This window comes from Carcharhinus amblyrhynchos, chromosome 2 (genome assembly GCF_965287045.1).
Source record: "Carcharhinus amblyrhynchos chromosome 2, sCarAmb.v2.hapA, whole genome shotgun sequence".
In the NCBI taxonomy this organism is placed as follows: domain Eukaryota; kingdom Metazoa; phylum Chordata; class Chondrichthyes; order Carcharhiniformes; family Carcharhinidae; genus Carcharhinus; species Carcharhinus amblyrhynchos.
This window is the reverse complement of record NC_137325.1, coordinates 38,649,898-38,671,215: the sequence shown is the minus strand read 5'-3', so window position 1 is coordinate 38,671,215 and position 21,318 is coordinate 38,649,898. Positions and strand designations below refer to the sequence as shown.

At 43.1% G+C, this 21,318-nt stretch overlaps 1 protein-coding gene across 5 annotated transcripts in view; it reads right to left on the bottom strand.

Moving 5' to 3' along the window:
* Positions 1 to 21,318, bottom strand: part of hivep1 (HIVEP zinc finger 1) — a 291,276-nt gene that overhangs the window by 6,825 nt on the left and 263,133 nt on the right. For all 5 annotated transcript variants that reach the window (XM_080204735.1, XM_080204726.1, XM_080204744.1 and 2 more), the window contains one exon: positions 10,051 to 10,550. In XM_080204735.1, the coding sequence (XP_080060861.1) occupies positions 10,051 to 10,550 (500 nt within the window). The remainder of the gene's footprint in view (positions 1 to 10,050; positions 10,551 to 21,318) is intronic.

Genomic DNA, 21,318 nt, shown 5'->3' with positions numbered 1-21,318 from the left:
ATTGCACGAGCAACAGAATAAGGCAACTGGATGAATAACATAGGATAACGACTACAGACCAGGCAAGGTTGGCAAGTAAATATTTCAAGCAATTTATACTAATAAAGGATAGTGTGTTTGGGCAGCTTTGTTGATGCGAAATAAGAATGTCACAGTAAGAAAGGACATAATTAACAAGGAGAAACAAGATCCATGGGGATGAAGGAAGAAATTGAATACAATATTAAACCACCTAATAGGGAGAAAATGTACAATAAAAAGTGCAGAATCATCATCATGGAGGATTTCAACTGCCCAAATAAACTGTCAGCAGGAGACAGCGGAGGCAGAGAAAGGGATTTTGTCTGTATGTTTGCCCCGATATGTTGAAACTACTGATAGACCTAGCAATCAGAACTTAACTGATGCAACTATGAGAAGCACGGGAGGACATGCAGGGAGTAGTGATCACATGAAAATTAAGTTTTAAATGATGGTTGAGAGGGATCGAAATAAAAACATAGGAAACGAGAACAGGAATAGACCATTTGACCCCTTAAACCCACTCCACCATTCAGTAAGGCATAATTCATCTGATCGTGGCCTCGCTTCCACCTTCCTGCCTGCTGCCCATAATCCTGCATCCCTTTGAGATGAGTAATCGATGAAACCCGGCATTGAATGTATTCCATGATTCAGCTTCTTAGGGTTCACAATGTCACAATAAAGGATTATCTATCTAGAGTTGAGATAAGCAGAAATTTCAATGGGTTGTGAATATTTGGAATTTTCTATCCCAGAGAGCTGTGGATGTTCTCTTCACTATACTCAAGGCAAAGGTCAATATATTGAGGATAAGGCTTGTGTGAAGTTGAGGTAGAAGATGAGCCATTATTAAAATTATTAAAAGGGATTGGTATAGGCTAGTGGGTCATTGTTTTTGTAACTGGTCGGCGCAACATCGTGGGCCGAAGGGCCTGTTCTGCGCTGTAATGTTCTATGTTCTATTATTTTATTGAATCTTTGAGCATGCTTGAAGAACCAAATGATGCACTCCTGCTTCTATTTCTTCTAGAATCGTGCAGTACAGAAGGGGATCATTTAGCCCAACATGTCTGTGTTGGCTGTCTGGAAGAGCAACTCACCCCAATCTCACTCAACCACTGTTCCCTGTTGCCCTTTTGTTCTGATCCAATTCTCGTGTGAAGACCTTGATTGAGTCTCCGCCACACTCTTGGCATTCCAGATACTATCACTGCTGCATAAAATAATTTTCCTCATGTCATTGCTTCATGACCTTAAATCAGTGTTCTCTGATTCTTGACTCTTCCACCAGTGGGAACTGTTTCTCTCTTTCTATGCTGTCCACATCCCACATGATTTTGCTAACCTCTTTTAAAACAACAAAAAAAACCCTTCAATCTTCTTCAAAAACAGTTCCAACTTCTTCTTTCGGTCCATATAACAGAAGTTGTTCCTCATACCTGGAACTATTTTCATGAATCTTTTCTGGGCCCTGTTAAATACTTTCATGTTCTTCTGAAACTGTGATGCAATTGACCCAATATTCCAGTTGAGGCCAAACCAGGATTTTATACAGATTAATTTCAACTTCCTCGCTTTCGTACTCTATGCCCCTTCTTTATAAAGACCAGCTTTATTAACCACTTTCTTAGCCTGCCCTGGTACCTTTAATAATTTGCACACGAAAACCCCAGGGCCTTCTTTTCCTGCCCATTCTTTAGAATTGCACCATTTATTTTATATTGCCTCTTCCCATTCTTCTTCCTAAAATGTGTCAATTCACACCTGTATATTAAATTTTATCTGCTGCTTCTCAGCCTATTCCACCAACTTATAGAACATTACAGCGCAGTACAGGCCCTTCGGCCCTCGATGTTGCACCGACCAGTGGAACCCATCTAATGACCCTCTAATCTAAACTATTCCAATGTTATCCATATGCCTATCCACTGACCATTTGAACGCCCTTAAAGTTGGCGAGTCCACAACTGCTGCAGGCAGGGCATTCCATGCCCTTACTACCCTCTGAGTAAAGAACCTACCTCTGACATCCTTCCTATATTTATCACCCCTCAATTTAAAGCTATGTCCCCTCGTATTTGCCATCACCATCCTAGGAAAAAGGCTCTCACTGTTAACCGTATCAAATCCTCTGATAATCTTGTATGCCTCAATTAGGTCACCTCTTAACCTTCTTCTCTCTAACAAAAACAACCTCAAGTTCCTCAGCCTTTCCTCATAAGACCTTCCCACCATACCAGGCAACATCCTGGTAAACCTCCTCTGCACCCTTTCCAATGCTTCCACATCCTTCTTATAATGCGGCGACCAGAACTGTACGTAGTACTCCAAGTGCGGCCGCACCAGAGTTTTGTACAGTTGCAACATGATCTCACGGCTCCGACATTCAATCTCTCTACCAATAAATGCTAATACACCATATGCCTTCATAACAACCCTGGGTGCCAACTTTCAGAGATCTATGCACATGTACACCGAGATCTCTTTGCTCGTCCACACTTAGAAGAGTCCTTCCATTAGCCCAATACTCTGTAATCCTGTTACTCCTTCCAAAGTGAATCACCTCACGCTTTTCCACATTAAACTCCATTTGCTACCTCTCAGCCCAGCTCTGCAGCTTATCTATGTCCCTCTGCAAACTGTAATGTTCATCCTCACTGTCTACAACTCCTTTGATCTTAATCCTCTTGAAGTTTATGACTGTCCTTCTCACACTTGACAATACTTCAAAACCTAGTGTCATCCTCAAATTTTGAAATAGTGCTCTGCATACTAAAGTCTTGGTCATTAATAGAGATCAAGACAAACAATGGTACTGACTGCTGGGAAAGTCCACTGTACATCTCTCCTCAGGTTAAAAAAAACTGTTCACCACTATTCTGTTTCTTATCAGCCAATTTCATATCTGTGCTGCCATTGTCCCTTTTATTCTAGCTTACTGACAAGCATGTTACGTGGAACTTTGAGATTTTTTTGGAAAATCCATGTGCATCATGTTAACAACATTACCTTCATTAACTCTCTTATTTACTGCTTCAAAATCTCATGCAGGTTTTCCCTTAACAAATCAGTGCTGGCCTTCCTTAATCATTTGTTTAACTGCCTATTAATTTTGTCCCCAGTTATGTTGTTATGTTTTCTGAAAAGTTTCCCACCATCTAGTTTAAACTAGCCAGAAATTCTCCAATCTTTTGGCAGTACCTGAACATCTAAGGAGGATTGGAATATTATGACCAGTGACTCCATAATTTCCATTCTTATGTTTCTCAGTATGCTTGGATATATCCTTTTTCAACTTTAAACACAGTCAGCCTATCCAATGCTTCCTTTCTACCAATTTTTAGCCCATCCAGAGTCTCAACACATCCTCTTTCACTATGACTTGGGCAGCACCATCTTCCTGGGTAAAGGCAGATGAAAAGTGCTTATTCAGGATCTCAAACATTCCCCTTACCTCTATGCATCACTCCCTTTGTGGTTTCTAATCAGTCTGACTCTTCCTTTAACTGCCCTTGTCCTCTTTAAATACCTATACAAGGCTTCTGGGTTCTCTTCTAGGTTAGTTGCCGGTCTCTTTCCATATACTACCTTTGCTTCTCTTATTTATTTAGAATCATAGAATCCCTACAGTACAGGAGGCCATTCAGCACATCAAGCCTGCACTGACAACAATCTCATGCAGGCCCTATCCCGTAACACCATACATTTACCCTGCCATTCCTCCTGACACTGAGGGGCAATTTTGCATGGCCAATCAAACTAATCTTTGGACTTTCACTTCCCCTCTAAACTTTCTGTTTTCAGCCTGATTCTCAGTTGTATTATCTACCTGACATCTGTGCACTCTTTCTCAGATTTATATTACTTTCCATCACTGTCATCATCCAGGGAGTTCTGGATTTGTTTGTTCTGCCTTCCCCCTTGTGGGAATGTACCTCAACTGTGCCTGCCCAAAACCCCTACACTTTGAAAGTAGCCTATTGATCTATTACTATTTTGCTGATCAGTTTTTAATTCTGATTTACCTGGGCCAGATGCGTCCTCATGGAAGTTGACCCTCCCCCAGTTAATTAGTTTTCCTCCTGATTGTTTCTTAACTTCTTCCATTGCTGACCTAAACCTTATGATAATGTGATCACTATCCCTTAAATGTTCCCCTATTGGCACTTGATTCATTTGACTCTTCTCATTCCTTAGAACTATATCCAACGATGCAGCTTACTTCACTGCACCGTAAACATACTGATATAGAAAATTATCCTGAACACACTTCAGAAACTTGTTCCCCCTCTCTACACCATTACTATTTCAATTTGTATTAGGATAATTAACATCCCTCATTATAAATGACTCTATAGCTCTGGCACTTCTCTTTAATTTTCTTGCAAATTTGGTCCTCTATATCTTTCCCTTTGGCCTACAGAATGCATGAGCAGTGCAAATAAACCTCCACTGTTTCGTAGCTTTAACTAAATAAGTTCTGTCCTTGTCCCCTCTAGGACATCCTCTCTCTCCAGCATTGTACTGTCTTCCTCAATCAGTACTGCTACCTCACCACCTCCTTTCATTCCTTCCCTGTTTTTCCTGAATGCTTTGTATCCAGAAATATTTCTTAATCAACACTTTTTGAGCCAGGTGTCTATGATCCAAACGTCATATTTCTACTGTTTCATCAACATTGTGCATTCTATATGGGCAGTAAACTTAATTTAGACTATATTTCTTTCTGTCTTCCTCTGACCCAACTTAATACCAAATTTCCTACTCAAATACTCTCTTTGTTTTTCCTTGTTAATATTTCCTTGCTCCCATATCCCTGTCAAGTTGATTTAAACCCTACCCTACCCAATATCAAACCATCGCACAAGAATACAGGCTGTGTTCTTGTATTATACTGAAAGATGTGCAAAGTTCAGAGAAATACTGAATTAGCAGGAGTTCAAAATAGATATTTTGCTTTTTTACTAAAGACTTAACTGGTAACATAGAGGAAATGCAAACAATAAAATAAAAGAAATATTACCAGTTAAGATGAAAATGGAGAAGATACTTTCCTACTCAAATTTCCTACTCAAATACTCTCTTTGTTTTTCCTCGCTGATATTTCCTTGCTCCCATATCCCTGTCAAGTTGATTTAAGATGTGGATATGCCGGCGTTGGACTGGGGTAAACACAGTAAAAAGTCTGACAACACCAGGTTTTAGTCCAACCGATTTATTTGATAGTAAACTCACAAGCTTTCGGGTTCGCCCCTTCGTCAGGTGAATGGAGAGTTCTGGCCTCAGATGATGATATCAACAAATTCCACCCCACCATCAGACTCACCATGGACTATTCCCCAGAATCAGTTACATTCTTGGACACACGCATCTCCATCAAGGACTGTCACCTCAGCACCTCACTGTACTGCAGGCCCACAGACAATCTCACAATGCTCCACTTCTCCAGCTTCCGCCCTAAACACGTTAAAGAAGCCATTCCCTATGGACAAGCCCTCCGTATACACAGGATTTGCTCAGAGGAGGAGGATCGTGACAGACACCTTCAGACGCTGAAAGATGCCCTCATAAGAACAGGATATGGCGCTCGACTCATAGATCGACAGTTCCGATGTGCCACAGTGAAAAACCGCACCGATCTCCTCAGAAGACAAACACAGGACACAGTACCCTTCGTCGTCCAGTGCTTCCCCGGAGCGGAGAAGCTATGACATCTTCTCCAGAGTCTTCAACATATCATTGATGAAGACGAACAACTCGCCAGGGCCATCCCCACACCCCCACTTCTTGCCTTCAGACAACCACGCAACCTCAAACAGACCACTGTTTGCAGCAAACTACCCAGCCTTCAGGAGAACAGTGACCACAAAACCACACAACCTTGCCACAGCAACCTCTGCAAGACATGCCGGATCATCGACATGGATACCATCATCACACGTGAGAATACCATCCACCAGGTACACGGTAAATACTCTTGCAACTCGGCCAACATTATCTACCTGATACGTTGCAAGAAAGGATGTCCCGAAGCATGGTACATTGGGGAGACCATGCAGACGCTACGACAACGGATGAATGAACATCGCTCGACAATCACCAGGCAAGACTGTTGCCTTCCTGTTGGCGAACACTTCAGTGGTCACGGGCATTCAGCCTCTGACCTTCGGGTAAGCATTCTCCAAGGCGGCCTTCACGACACACGACAGCGCAGAGTCGCTGAACAGAGACTGATAGCCAAGTTCCGCACACATGAGGACGGTCTCGACAAGGATCTTGGGTTCATGTCGCACTATCTGTAACCCCCGTGACTTGCCTGGGTTTGCAAAACCTCATTTACTGTACTGTCTGGAGACAATACACATCTCTTTAACCTGTGATCAGTGCTCCTTCCACACACATTGTCAGCCACTTCAGGACTTGAACAGCAGGTTCGGTGTAAAGATTCGCATTCTAATCAGTAATCTCTAATCTGTCTGTGCTGTATATGCTCTGTCTGAGGCCAGAACTCTTCATTCACCTGACAAAGGGGCTAACCCGAAAGCTTGTGAGTTTACTATCAAATAAATCGGTTGGACTAAAACCTGGTGTTGTCAGACTTTTTAACCAAGTTGATTTAAACCCTACCCTACCCAATATCAAACCATCGCACAAGAATACAGGCTGTGTTCTTGTATTATACTGAAAGATGTGCAAAGCTCAGAGAAATACTCAAATAGCAGGAGTTCAAAATATTACCAGTTAAGATGAAAATGGAGAAGATACTAGACAAAGGAACTAAATCAACTTTCAAAAGTTGATTGGGGAAGTCTGTTGGCAGGCAAAGGGATGGCTGATAAATAGGAGGCTTTCAAAAGAGTATTAACCAGGGTTCAAGGTAAGTGCATTCCTTTTAGAGTGAAAGGCAAGGCTGGTAGAAGCAGGGAACCATGGATGATTTGAGATATCGAGGTCTTGGTCAAGAAGAACATGGTACATGACATACATAGGCAGCTGGGATCAAGTGGATCCTTTGAAGAGTATAGCGGGTAAAAAGGGGACACAAGATTGTTTTGGCAAATAAGGCAAAGGAGAATCCAGAGTTTCTATAAATACATAAGGGCAAGAGAGTAACTAGGGAGACAGTAGGGTTTCTTAAGGATCAACAAGGTCATCTATGTGCAGATCCACAAGAGGTGGGCGAGATCCTAAATTAATATTTTTCATCAGTATTTACTGTTGAGAAACTTGGGGAAATAAATAGTGATGACTTGAGGATTGTATATAATATAGAGAAGGAAATGTTGGACATTTTAAAGCACATCAAGGTAGATTAATCCCCAGGACCTGCTGAAGTGTATCAGAGGATGTTGTTGGAGGGTAGGGAGAAAATTGCAGGTCCATTAGCAGAGAATTTGAATCATCAAATGCCACAGGTGAAGAGCCTGAAGATTGGAGGGTGGCAAATATTGTGCCTTTGTTTAAGAAGTGGGCCGAAGAGCCTGTTTGGTGCTGTAATTTTTCTATGTTCTATGTTCTAAGAAGGGCTGCAGGGAAAAGCCTGGGAACTACAGGCTGGTGAGCCTAACATCTGTAGTCGGTAAGTTTTTAGAAGGTACTCTGAGAGACAGGATCTACAGGCATTTAGAGATGCAAGGACTGATTAGGGATAGTTAGCATGGCTTTGTGAATGGAAAATTGTGTCTCACAAGTTTGATTGAGTTTTTTGAAAGCGTAACCAAGAAGATAGATGAGGGCTGTGCAATTGATGTTATCTACATGGACTTTAGCAAGGCCTTTGACAAGGTACCACACATTAGATTGCTGCATAAGGTTAAATCTCACGGGATCCAGGGTAAGGTAGTCAAATGGATACAAAATTGACATGATGACTGAAGACAGTAGGTGGTTGTAGAGGGTTGTTCTTCAAACTGGAAGCCTGTGACCAGGGATTGGTGCTGAGCCCACTGTTGTTTATCATTTATAGTCATGATTTAGATAAGAATTTAGGAGGCATAGTTGATACGTTTGCAGATGATACCAAGATTGGTGGCATAGTGGACAGTGAAGAAGGTTATCTAAGATTACAATGGGATCTTGATCAATTGGGCCAGCAGGCTGATGAATGGCAGATGGAGTTGAATTTAGATAAATGCAAGGTGATGCATTTGGTGGATCGAACAAGGACAGGACTTAATCAGTTAATAAAGAACAAAGAAAATTACAGCACAGGAACAGGCCCTTCGGCCCTCCAAGCCTGCACCGACCATATGCTGCCCGACTTAACTAAAACCCCCAACCCTCCCAGGGATCATATCCCTCTATTCCCCTCCTATTCATGTACTTGCCAAGACGCCCCTTAAAAGTCATTACCGTATCCACTTCCACTACCTCCCCCGGCAACGGGTTCCAGGCACCCACTACTCTGTGTAAAAAATCTGCCTTTAAACCTTGCCCTTCGCACCTTAAACCTATGGTAGAGTGTTGGGGAGAGTTATAGAACAAAGAGAGCAAGGGGTACAGGTTCACAGCTCCTTGAAAGTGGCATCACAGGTGGACAGGATAGTGAAGAAGGCATTTGGCATGCTTTGTTTTATTGGTCAGAACATTGAACACAGGAGTTGGGATGCCTTGTTGAAGTTGTACAACACAGTAAAAAGTCTGACAACACCAGGTTTAAGTCAGGTGACGAAGGGGGTAACCTCGAAAGTTAGTGAGTTTACTATCAAATAAATCGGTTGGACTTAAACCTGGTGTTATCAGACTTTTTACTGTGTTTACCCCAGTCTAACGCCGGCATATCCACATCAAGTTGTACAAGACATTGGTACAGCTACACTTGGAATACTGTGTACAGTTCTGGTCACCCTATTATAGAAAGGATATTATTAAACTATAAGAGTGCAGTAAATGTTTTTGAGGATGCTACCGGGACTTGATGGTTTAAGTTATAAGGAGAGGCTGGATAGACTGGGACGTTTTTCCTCTAGAGCAGAGTAGACTTAGGCGTGTTTTTTGTAGAGCTCTACAAAATAATGAGGGGCACTGATAAGGTAGATGGTCAACATCTTTTTTCAATAGTAGGGAATCTAAAACCAGAGGGCATAGGTTTAAGGTAAGAGGGAGGAGATATAGAATGGCGCAGAGGGGCAATTTTTTTATCCAGAGGTCAGTGTGTGTCTGGAATGAGCTGGTAGAGGCAGTAGTAGAGTCGGGTACAATTTTATCTTTTAAAAGCATTTAGAGAGTTTCATGAGTAAGACTGGTATACAGCGAAATGAGCCAAATGCGGGCAAGTGGGGCTAGCTTAATGGTAAAAACTGGGTGGCATGGACAAGTTGGGCTGAAGGGCTTGTTTCCATGCTGTAAACCTCTATGATTCTAGATGGGGGCAATCATATGGAACTGAAAAAAAAGGGAGGAATTATTTCATTCAAAAGGTTATGAATCTTTGGAATTCTTTGCACCAGAGGGTTATGGATGCAATTAAAACTCAGATAGGTGCCCAGGATCAGCCATGGTTACACTGAATGGCAGAGCAAGCTTCATGGGACATATGATCCATTCCTGTTACTGTTTCTTTTTTGGGTGGAAGTTCACAATCCCTCCCACGTGGGATCTTCCAGTTCTGAAGTCAATGAACTTTTGAATGGCTTACTGCATTTTCCAGCTTCTCGTCCCTACCACGATGGGGCTGTAAAATTCCAACCCTCAAGTTCTTCAGGCATGACAACAAAATTTAGCCCAAAAATATGTATAGCCTCAGTTATCTTAGTGCTTTTAAATTAAGAAGCTGCTGTCTCAAAACTTAGGAGTGTTGCTGATTTAGTAAGTATAAATTAGAGCTTTGCTCCTCTCATTCGATTTCAATTTTAAAGAAAGTATCATACATAAAATTGATACTGATTTTCAATACATTTCTGTAAGAATTTACAAACTTGCATACAAAGTAATTGTTCCAGTTGTAAAATCTATTTTATGGCCCTTATTTTACCATCCAAACTTTTGGTCAAAATACAAGATAAATAATATGGTAAACACATGTACCTTTGAATCATCTATGGTTTTCTTTTCAAGATTTTCTTGCACATTTTGATTATCAGACGTCACCTGGTGACCAGAAGACTTTTGGTCAGCTTTAGATAATGTACTTCGAGCTTCAGGGGACATGGCTTTCTCTTCTTCAATCGTACGGCGATGGACTGGTGAAAATTTAGACTTGACTTTGTCAGTTTCAACATCATCAGCATTCCGTGTAAGCCAAACGGCAGATAGTACCTCAAGATTGTTGGTCTGTACAATAGAATCCTTTGCTGTCCTCACCATATCAGCTGCCAGAGAGGCAGAGGCAGCAGTCAGTGTACCAAGCTGGTCGTTTCTCTGTAGGTTATGCTGAGGGCTTGCTGTTACTGAAGGCGTAGACGATAACCCTGTTTCTCCTTGACTATCTTCATCATCATCCTCAATTTCATAGTCTTCCTCATCCTGACCATCAGAGTCTTCAGCATCAGAGTATAGGCACTCATTTCCACCCTTCGACTTGTCACCTGTTAAACAAATAAAATTGTGAACTAGTGGGCTAAGTAACAAATAACCATGAAATTAGTTTTAGCACATTAAATGAAAAACCTTTTATCACAATTTAACGGTGAAATGTTTTAGAACACATTACTGGTTTTAAGGCAGCAAAGAACCACATGAGACAACAAATCCTTCAGATTACCAGGCGTGCTAAATTCACTGAATTCATCCTTTTATGATTTCTGCCATCAGACGTTTCAAAAGAGAAGGAATGTTATGGTTTTGCATTGGAATACTGTTGCCTGTAACAAGACGTTGCACAACTCTGTATAAACCTACACTCGCTGAAGCAATGTTTAACCGAAATACATTTTACAATCTATCTTCTGTAAGAATATAATTTCTAATCACACTGATTGGTGCAATAAATATATTCCAGTAAGTTATATTAAAAAAACTTATGTTATTTAAAAAAATCCAATCTGTATAACTGCAAGATCTGGTCACTAGGTGGGGCTGTGGAATGTCTTGTTGAAGGGAGTCCAAGTTAAAATTAATTTGCTCTGGCTTTTTCATGGTTCACAACCTCATCATCTATTTGGATGAAGTGGGGCAGCATGCAAAATTTGTGTACCCATCTAATTTCTATGATTGCAACTTGGTTAAGTGTGGTTCCTACCTTCAAGAAAGGGAACAGGGATAGCCCGGGAAATTACCGACCGGTGAGTCAGACCTCAGTGGTTGGTAAGTTGATGGAGAGGCTTCTGAGGGACAAGATTTATGAGCATTTGGAGAAGTTTAGCATGATCAGAAATAGTCAACATGGTTTTGTCAAGGGCAGATCATGCCTTACGAGCCTAGTTGAGTTCTTTGAGAATGTGACTGAGCACATTGACGAAGGAAGAGCAGTAGACGTGGTGTACATGGACTTCAGCAAGGCGTTTGATAAGGTCCCCCATGCAAGACTTCTTGAGAAGGTGAGAGGGCATGGGATCCAGGGGGCTTTGGCCTTGTGGATCCAGAACTGGCTTGCCTGCAGAAGGCAGAGAGTGGTTGTGGATGGGTCTTTTTCTGCATGGAGGTCGGTCACCAGTGGAGTGCCCCAGGGATCTGTTCTAGGACCCTTGCTGTTTGTCATTTTCATAAATGACCTGGATGAGGAAGTGGAGGGATGGGTTAGCAAGTTCGCAGACGATACGAAGGTTGGTGGTGTTGTGGAATGGTCTGGAGGGATGTCAGAAGTTGCAGCGGGACATAGATAGGATGCAAGACTGGGTGGAGAAGTGGCAGATGGACTTCAACGCAGATAAATGTGTAGTGGTCCATTTTGGCAGGACCAATGGGATGAGGGAATACAATATCAAGGGTAGGAGTCTTAGCAGTGTTGAAGAGCAGAGGGATCTTGGGGTCCAGGTCCATAGGACTCTTAAATCAGCCTCGCAGGTGGAGGATGTGGTCAAGAAGGCATATGGTGTACTGGCCTTCATTAATCGAGGGATTGAGTTTAGGAGTCGGGAGGTAATGCTGCAACTTTATAGGACCCTTGTCAGACCCCACTTGGAGTACTGTGTGCAATTCTGGTCGCCTCACTATAGGAAGGACGTGGAAGCTATTGAAAGGGTGCAGAGGAGACTTATAAGGATGTTGCCTGGATTGGGAGGCATGCCTTATGAAGATAGGTTGAGGGAGCTGGGACTCTTCTCCCTGGAGAGACGAAGGTTGAGAGGCGACCTGATAGAGGTTTATAAGACGTTGAGAGGAATAGATAGGGTGGATTCTCGGAGGCTATTTCCCAGGGCTGAAATGGTCGCTACGAGGACACAGATTTAAGGTGCAGGGAAGCAAGTACAGAGGAGACGTTAGGGGTAAGTTTTTCACTCAGAGGGTGGTGAGTGAATGGAATCGGCTGCCATCGGTGGTGGTGGAGGTGAACTCGCTGGGGTCTTTTAAAAGACTTCTGGATGAGTATATGGGATCTAATGGGATTGGGGGTTATAGATAGGTCTATGGCTTATTAGGTATACAAGTGATCGGCACAACTAGTGGGCCGAAGGGCCTGTTTGTGCTGTAGTGTTCTATGTTCTAAGTGGCTCCAATGTTGAACTTGTACCTGTAACGCTGCTACCAACTCTGCAGTCCTGGCAGTCTCCCCCTTTTAATGGCATAGTTCTTATAAAAGGGAGGTTGCAATGCACTGCAGGATAATCACATTGGAGCACTGAGGGACAAGGAAGTATCATGCCACAACTGTAGGGTAAGGGCTCTCTGCTTTAGTGACACTGCCCTGGAAGTGCTGGTCAAATAGATGGAGTCCAGGAGAGGCCATGTTTCTGCCATAGAGTAGGAAACCTTCATGATTGAACTTCAGAAGGGATGATAGCAGGTGGCAAGAATGGTTAATCTTCCCAGGACATGCCAGCAAATGCCTAAAGAAGTTTCATAACCTCATATGGGTGGTCAAGGTGAATAATTGCACCTGTACATAAATCTCACACCCAACTCTGTCACAAATCTTTTGTCACTATTCAATGAACCAAACCCCTGACAATCAGGACTCACCCCTAACATCCTTATTTTACACGTCATCCAAACTCTCTTTTGAATCATGCCAACCATTGAAATATTTTGATGCACACCTTTGCAAAGCTACAGCTATTCAACCATCATAAATACCTGGCAGGCACACAAACATTTTGCCCTTCTCATGAGGGTGGCGGCTACACACAGGTAAGAAACCCACAGGATGAGCTGAGAACTGTCCACAATCCTTCAGCATTTTTGAGAAGATGATTCAACCCCACGGAGCATGTACTATTCCCAAGGCCATTGAGGATGATGATAAGTTGCAGCCTAATGCAACTTCTCTATTCACTCTTCGTGCTCATTCTGAAAGATGCCAAGACTTGCAAACTGCAAATGGAGTGATCATATGCTTTCTTCCCTAATCCCACTTCTCTTGTCCCAATTCTCCCCTTATTCTTTCGTGTTTTCAGATAGTCAATAACTGATGCTTGTTCAACCACAGCAGCCTCAGGAAAACAAAATCACATCAAAACCTTAAGGGAAAAGGACTGCCATTTGGCCTCACACTTGCTGCTACCAACTCGGATATTGACACTGTGTATACCTTGAAGGATGAAGTTTGAATTGCTACATGATGAGTCCCCAGGCATAAGTGGGCTACAGCCAGGTCAAGGGGATAGGTCAGCTGATATTCAAACTCCCCCAAGATGTTGAAGTGGTTGGAGGAGTCTACAGAAATGATGGAACTGGTAAACACAAATACTGATCTTAGCAAGCACGCAGGTAGCCTCCAGTCATTGGCAAGAAATAGCGAGGAGTCTGATTATACCATGTCACAAGGCATCACACGGGGTTTGGTACCCATCTATTCCATCAGGCAGTGTCTGCTATCCTCTGTCCCAGCTTTAACTGCAACACAGGCAGAGGCTTCCAATGTCTCAGTGCATCAAGTTGAAGCACTGATCTCTTTGTTGCCACCTTTTCCTCCCAGGCTGGCCTCTGGATCCCAGGGTGTAATGGTTGGCGCTCATAATTGGAAGGTTTTGGAGAACACAGACTATGAACACAGAAGCCCTCTCAGGCATGTACAGCAGCAATTCCCCCCAGTGATCTAAGCAGTGAAACCTTTGATTCGGGAGACCAGTGTTTGTTCCAGAGTGTGGCGCTTTACGGTTTTCATTAACAGCACTTGACCGTGTATGGTGGGATAATGGAAGGGGGTCATCAGCCAAGCGTGGGAGAGGATATTTCTGGTTACTAAGTAGTCATCCTATAGTTTGTCTTGGAGGCCTCAAGATGGTTGGCATTGCAGACTATCCCTGGATATGAGCAGCATGGTAGCAAAATGGTTAATGCTGCTGTCTAATAGTACCAAGGACCCGGGTTCAATTACATCCTTGGGCAATTGTGTGGCATTTGCACTTCTCACCATGTCTGCATGGGTTTCCTCTGGGTGCTCCAGTTTCCTCTCACTGTCTAAAGATATGCAGGTTATGTGGATTGGCCATGCCAAATTGTCCCTTAGTGTCCAGAGATGTCTAGGCTCGATGGTAAATACACAGGGTTATGGAGATAGGGCAGGAAGTGGCAGACTTGGGTAAGATGCTCTTTCAGAGAGACTCGATGGGCCGAATGGTGTCCTTCTGCACTGGAGGGATTCTATGGAAAAGTGTAGTGGTGCTTTCAGGATAGTGATCATTCACCAAGATTAATTTCTTGCAGTGGTTGCATGTTTACTTCTTGCAATTGAGCCCTCACTCCTTGTTAACGTGGAGGGGTCCACACTGTCATTGCATGCAGTCGAGTGTCTTGCACCATTAGGAAGCCTACACTCGTAGTGAATCCATCTGCCCTTTCATTTCAGTGTTCTCTCCTCAGGAAAAAGAGGATGATGTCCTCTTCTCCTGTACTGTACCTCTGTCACCAGTATGATGCTTTTATGCGAGGGGAATTGTGATATGTTGTGGATGTTGCCTGCTCCTGCCACACAGGATTCCATGATTCCATGCACAGAATGTAAGAAGGTGGCACCTGGATAGCCACATTTGCCCAGGTTTGATGCACCAGGTAGGTATGAAGGAGGTGCCACAACTACCTCCTGTGTAGCTTCCTCAGATACTGCTCCTGGCTCCTTGTTATGTAGGAGTAGTGCTTCTTGCCCCTTTGTGGGCAAGAAGTCCTCCTTTGCCCCCCTCTTTGAATAGCTTCTCTTCTTTCTAATTACTGTATATTTCCTGATCATGTTGCAGAACAAGTAGTATTGTAGTTACCATCCCCATATCTATGCAAGATAATGTTATTTCCTCCCTTCTTGTGGTCAGAAAAAGACCTCAGAATTATTCCAGCTGCTCTGCGTTGTGCTTCCATAAACTTTGCCTCAACACAATAAGTCAAAAGCATCTCAGCTGCAATGTGTTGTGTAACCACTTAAACAGCACTAGAACAGACCCATTCTTATTTCATAATGCTTGCTGTTCAAGGGTTAAATAATGAAGAAGCTGCCTGCACACACATTGACCAAATCTAATATCAGTTCAATCAACCCGTTCAGGTCAATGACATCATGATATCGCTCTTCCAGGGTCTTTGGGTGAATACAAGGGAGGCACTTTCTGCCCCACCCCATCAATACTGTAGAGGCAGCAGCCGGCAGTGCCTCACATGCATGAAAACTCAGGTAGGTTTTCGAGCAGTGTTACACAACTGAATTTCATGCCTTTCTTCTCTACATTGTCATCAACAGTTAACAACGTGACTGAGGAAAGCACCACGGACAATTTATTTGTATAAGTACTGTGGGAAACATAACTTAGTAGATCACAATAACCAGAGAATATTGGCTTAGTGTGTGCCTAACATAGAAGATGACTGAGTTCCAAAACAATTCAAAATAGGAGAGTGCACTAACTGACAATTTTGAAAGTCCATTCCTCATATCTCTCAGTCAGGAATATTTAACAATATTCAAATAATTGCAATTGTTTAGGACAATGCTTTAGTTAACTGCAACACCCCTGCAGCAGAAAGAAAATCTAGTAAGTCACTCTTATATCACTGTATCTGTAAGAATTTAAAATAGATCACAAATTAATTCCCAGCAGATTAGGCAGTTTTCAGATTGGACAGTTTTCAGATTGGACTAAAAATAGTATTGATACAGTAATATTAACTACTAAATTATGTTATTACATCCACCAATAAATAACTTTTTTTTAAATGACCTCTTTGTTAAATGTTATGCCAGGAAGTAGAATTATAAATTGCTGCAGACACTGAGGCTTCTTAGATTACAATGGGTTATTCCTTTAAATTAGTCAGACAATTAAAATAGACAGAAGGACTTTGTCACAAGTGATACTCCCCTTTCCTGTGTGTCATTGCCACATAAATTGTTAAAAAATCTGTCGTGTAAATTACAGTCATTGGCCTGTATCTATGCAAGTTTTTTAACTAGAGTGATTTTCTAAATTGGCAAGCTATCAATCAGCAATCATTTAGTATTGGCAGATTGTCAACTCTATTGTAGCCTTTCATATTGTTACAATTTCCGTAGAGACCAACAACTTTTAAAAAGAAATTCAAACTTCCACTCAGACATAGCAGGTTAAAAATTTAACTGGAACAAATTACTAAAAGCGCTATTGAGTAAACACTATTCTCTATTTGTAGAAAATTTATGGTTTAGATTACCAATGAGGACATTCCCCCATTATGCTTATCACCAATTGTGCTCCACATGGAATTACTCTCCTTATAACAAATCCATTGCTGCTTCCAGTTTCCTATGGGTCCCCATAATCTGTGTGTGGAGTCTTCGTGAAGTTTGCACATTCTTCCCACATCTGCATGGGTTTCCTCCAGGTGCTCCAGTTTCTTCCCACAGTCTAAAGACGTGTGGGTTACGTTGATTGGCCATTCTAAGTTGACCCTAGTGTCAGGGCTTCAGAGGGTAAATATGTGGGATTACGGGAATAGAGCCTGGGTGGGAATATGGTCGGTGTAGACTCGATGGGCTGAATGACCTCCCTCTGCAGAGATTCTATGATATTCCCTGATTCACCCAGCAATAAAAACTGGCAGTCTCCAGGTGTTTTCCTCAGTTCTTAGAGTTTCGTGAATCCATCACCAGTGAATTTTTCTTCCCCCATTCATGCCAGGATGAAGCTCGTGAAGGCTGCAGGATTCATCTTTTTGACTAGAGACATTCTTTCTCCTGCATCCGGCTATGGTAGCTCGCAAAGTTGAGCAGATTTTTCTCTCTGTTGTCCAGACAGAACCTCTGCCGTCTGTCTGTGACATTCATTGATTTGTAGGCAAGCCTGTAACCCTATTTCAAAATGGCTTCCCTCGCCCTCTTACCCATGACAATGGGAGACACTTTATCCTTGTACCAAGGTATAAATGCTAATTAATTAATCTTGACCCCAACTCCCTTTCATCTTAAATGGATTGCTTACAGTAAAACCGTTTACAACAGATGCCTATGACACCTTTCTGGGACTTTGCGACTCTCAAAGTTTACTTATCACAACCTCAGACTGCTGCCACTGTCTCCAAGCATAAATATCTTGTATGTTCTTCTCCGTAAAACAATCTAAGCCTTGCTTCTATCTCTAACAATAAACCACCCTGACTGAATTACATGACAGGCTTCATTCACCCAACATTTATTTTACATCCCCAAAATGAAATCTTCTGAATTTTATAATTGTAATTATGACAGTTTGAAAAACAACAAAATGTTGATGTCCGAAGGCCGACTACGACCTTTAATGATAAGGAATGAATAAGAAGCTATTTCCCCAGTGACGTGTAAACAGTGGTTATGAATGTTTTGTTGTTTAGATTGCCTTTGCACATTTTCGTATGTTTTATGAGGTTCTAATGCAACTTGCAATGACACAGGCATCACTGGCTGTGCCACCATTTATTGCCCATTCCTTGTAATTCTTGAACTGAGTGACCTGCTAGGCCATTTCAGAGGTAGTTGAGACTCAACCACATTGTTGTGGCTCTGTAGGCCAGTAAAAGTCTCACAACACCAGGCTAAAGTCCAACAGATTTATTTGGTAGCACAGGCTTTCAGAGCACTGCCCCTTCGTCAGGTGAGTGGGAGTTATGTTCACCAACAGGGCACATAGAGACACAAACTCAATTTACGAGATAATGGTTGGAATGCGAGTCTTTACAGGTAATCAAGTCTTAAAGGTACAGACAATGTGAGCGGAGAGAGGGTTAAGCACAGGTTAAAGAGATGTGTACTGTCTCCAGCCAGGTCAGTTAGTGAGATTTTACAAGCCCAAGCAAGTCGTGGGAATTACAGATAGTGTGACATGAACCCAAGATCCCGGATAAGGCTGTCCTCGTGTGCGGAACTTGGCTATCAGTTTCTGCTTAGCAATTTTGCGTTGTCGTGAAGGCCGTTCTCCACCTTGGAGAACGCTTACCTGAAGATCAGAGGTTGAATGCCTGTGACTGCTGAAGTGTTCCCCCAGTAAATAGTCTGACAACACCAGGTTTTAGTCCAACCTATTTATTTGATAATATACTCACAAGCTTTCGAGGGGACTGCCTCTTCGTCAGGTGAATGGAGAGTTCTGGCCTCAGACAGAGCATATAAAGCACAGACAGTTTAGAGATTACTGATTAAAATGCGAATCCTTACACCTAACCTGCTGTTCAAGACCTGAAGTGGCTGATAATGTGAGTGGAAGGAGCACTGATCACAGTTTAAAGAGATGTGTATTGTCTCCAGACAGTACAGTAAGTGAGGTTTTGCAAACCCAGGCAAGTCACGGGGGTTACAGATAGTGCGACATGAACCCAAGATCCCTGTTGAGACCGTCCTCATGTGTGCGGAACTTGGCTATCAGTCTCTGTTCAGCGACTCTGAACAGAGACTGATAGCCAAGTTCCGCACACATGAGGACGGTCTCAACAGGGATCTTGGGTTCATGTCGCACTATCTGTAACCCCCGTGACTTGCCTGGGTTTGCAAAACCTCACTTACTGTACTGTCTGGAGACAATACACATCTCTTTAAACTGTGATCAGTGCTCCTTCCACTCACATTATCAGCCACTTCAGGTCTTGAACAGCAGGTTAGGTGTAAGGATTCGCATTTTAATCAGTAATCTCTAAACTGTCTGTGCTTTATATGCTCTGTCTGAGGCCAGAACTCTCCATTCACCTGACGAAGAGGCAGTCCCCTCGAAAGCTTGTGAGTATATTATCAAATAAATAGGTTGGACTAAAACCTGGTGTTGTCAGACTATTTACTGTGTTTACGCCAGTCCAACGCCGGCATACCCACATCAAGTGTTCCCCAACAGGAAGAGAACACCCCTGCCTGGTGATTGTCAAGCGGTGTCCATTCATCCGTTGTCGTAGCGTCTGCATGGTTTCCCTGATGTACCATGCCTTGGGACATCCTTTCCTGCAGCATTTCAGGCAGGCAACGTTGGCCGAGTTGCAAGAGTATGTACTACGTACCTGGTGGACGGTGTTCTCACACGAGATGATGGGATCCGTGTCGATGATCCAGCAGAGGTTGCTGTGGCACAGTTGTGTGATGTCATAGTCACAGTTCTCCTGAAGTTTGCTGCAGACAATGGTCTGTTTGAGGTTGTGTGGTTATTTGAAGGCAAGAAATGGGGGTGTGGGGATAGCCTTGGCGAGATATTTGTCTTCATCGATGACATGTTGAAGGCTCCAGAGAAGATGTCACAGCTTCTCCACTCTGGGGAATTCCTGGACGATGAAGGGACTCTGTCCGCCATGTCCCATGTTTGTCTTCTGAGGAAGTCGGTGCAGTTTTTTGCTGTAGCGTGTCAGAATTGTTGATCGATGAGTCGAGCACCATATCCTAATCTCATGAGGATATCTTTCAGCATCTGGAGGTGCCTGTTACGATCCTCCTCATCTGAACAGATCCGGTGTACACAGGGAGCTTGTCCATAGGGGATGGCTTCTTTAATGTGTTTCAGATGGAAGCTGGAGAAGTGGAGCATCATGAGGTTATCCGTGGGCTTGTGGTACAGTGAAGTGCTGAGGTGACCGTCCTTGATAGAGATGCGTGTGTCCAAGAATGCAACCAATTCCGGAGAGTAGTCCATGACGAGTCTGATGGTGGTTATGTCATCATATAGTTGTTTCAATGATTGCTCACCATGAGTCCAAAGGAAGAAAATGTCATAGATGGAGCTGGTGTATAGTTTCGATTGAAGGACGTGTGAAATGAAGAGGTCTTGTTCGAACCTATGCATGAACATGTTGGCAAGTTGAGATGCGAATGTGGTCCCCATGGCTGTTCCACGTGTCTGATTGAAAAACTGGTTGTTGCAGGTGAAGATGTTATGGTCCAGGATGAAGTAGATGAGTCGTAAAATTGCATCTGGAGATTGGCAGCTGTCGGCATTGAGTACTGAGGCAATTGCAGCAATGCCACCATCGTGAGGGATGCTGGTGTAGAGTGCCGAGACATCCGTTGTGACAAGGAGTGCTCTTGGTTCAACTGCTCCATGTGTGCTGAGTTTCTGTAGGAAGTCCATAATGTCGCGACAAAAGCTGGGGGTTCTTTGTACAATTGTTTCAGGATGCCCTCGACGTAGGCGGAGAGGTTCTCATCCAGGGTCCCATTGCCTGATATGATGGGATGGCCGGGTACGTTGGCCTTGTGTATCTTCAGGAGGCAGTAGAGATCTCCAACACAGGGAGTACGTGGGCTGACAGAATGGAGGGTGTTCTGAAGGTCCGGATCAAAGGCCTTGATCAGTCTGTTGAGTTGACGGGTGTGTTCTTGGTCGGATCTGCGAGTAACTGTCTGTCATGTTCTTTGTTGTTCAGTTGTTAGTACGCTTCTTTGCAGTAATCTGTTCTGTTCAGCATGACAGTCTGCTAGTTTGATGACAATGTTGTGGTTGGTCTTGAGAGCGCGGCTAGTGTTGCGTACATTGGGGAGTTCACGCAGATGCTACAACAATGGATGAATGAACACCGCTCGACAATCACCGAGCAGGAGTGTTCTCTTCCTGTTGGGGAACACTTCAGCAGTCACCGGCATTCAATCTCTGATCTTCGGGTAAGCATTCTCCAAGACGGCCTTACGACACACGACAATGCAGAATTGCTGAGCAGAAACTAATAGCGAAGTTCCACACACATGAAGATGGCCTCAGCCGGGATCTTGGGTTCATGTCACATTATCTGTAACCACTACAACTTGCCTGGGCTTGCAAAATCTCACTAACTGTCCAGCGGGTGGTGAGGGAT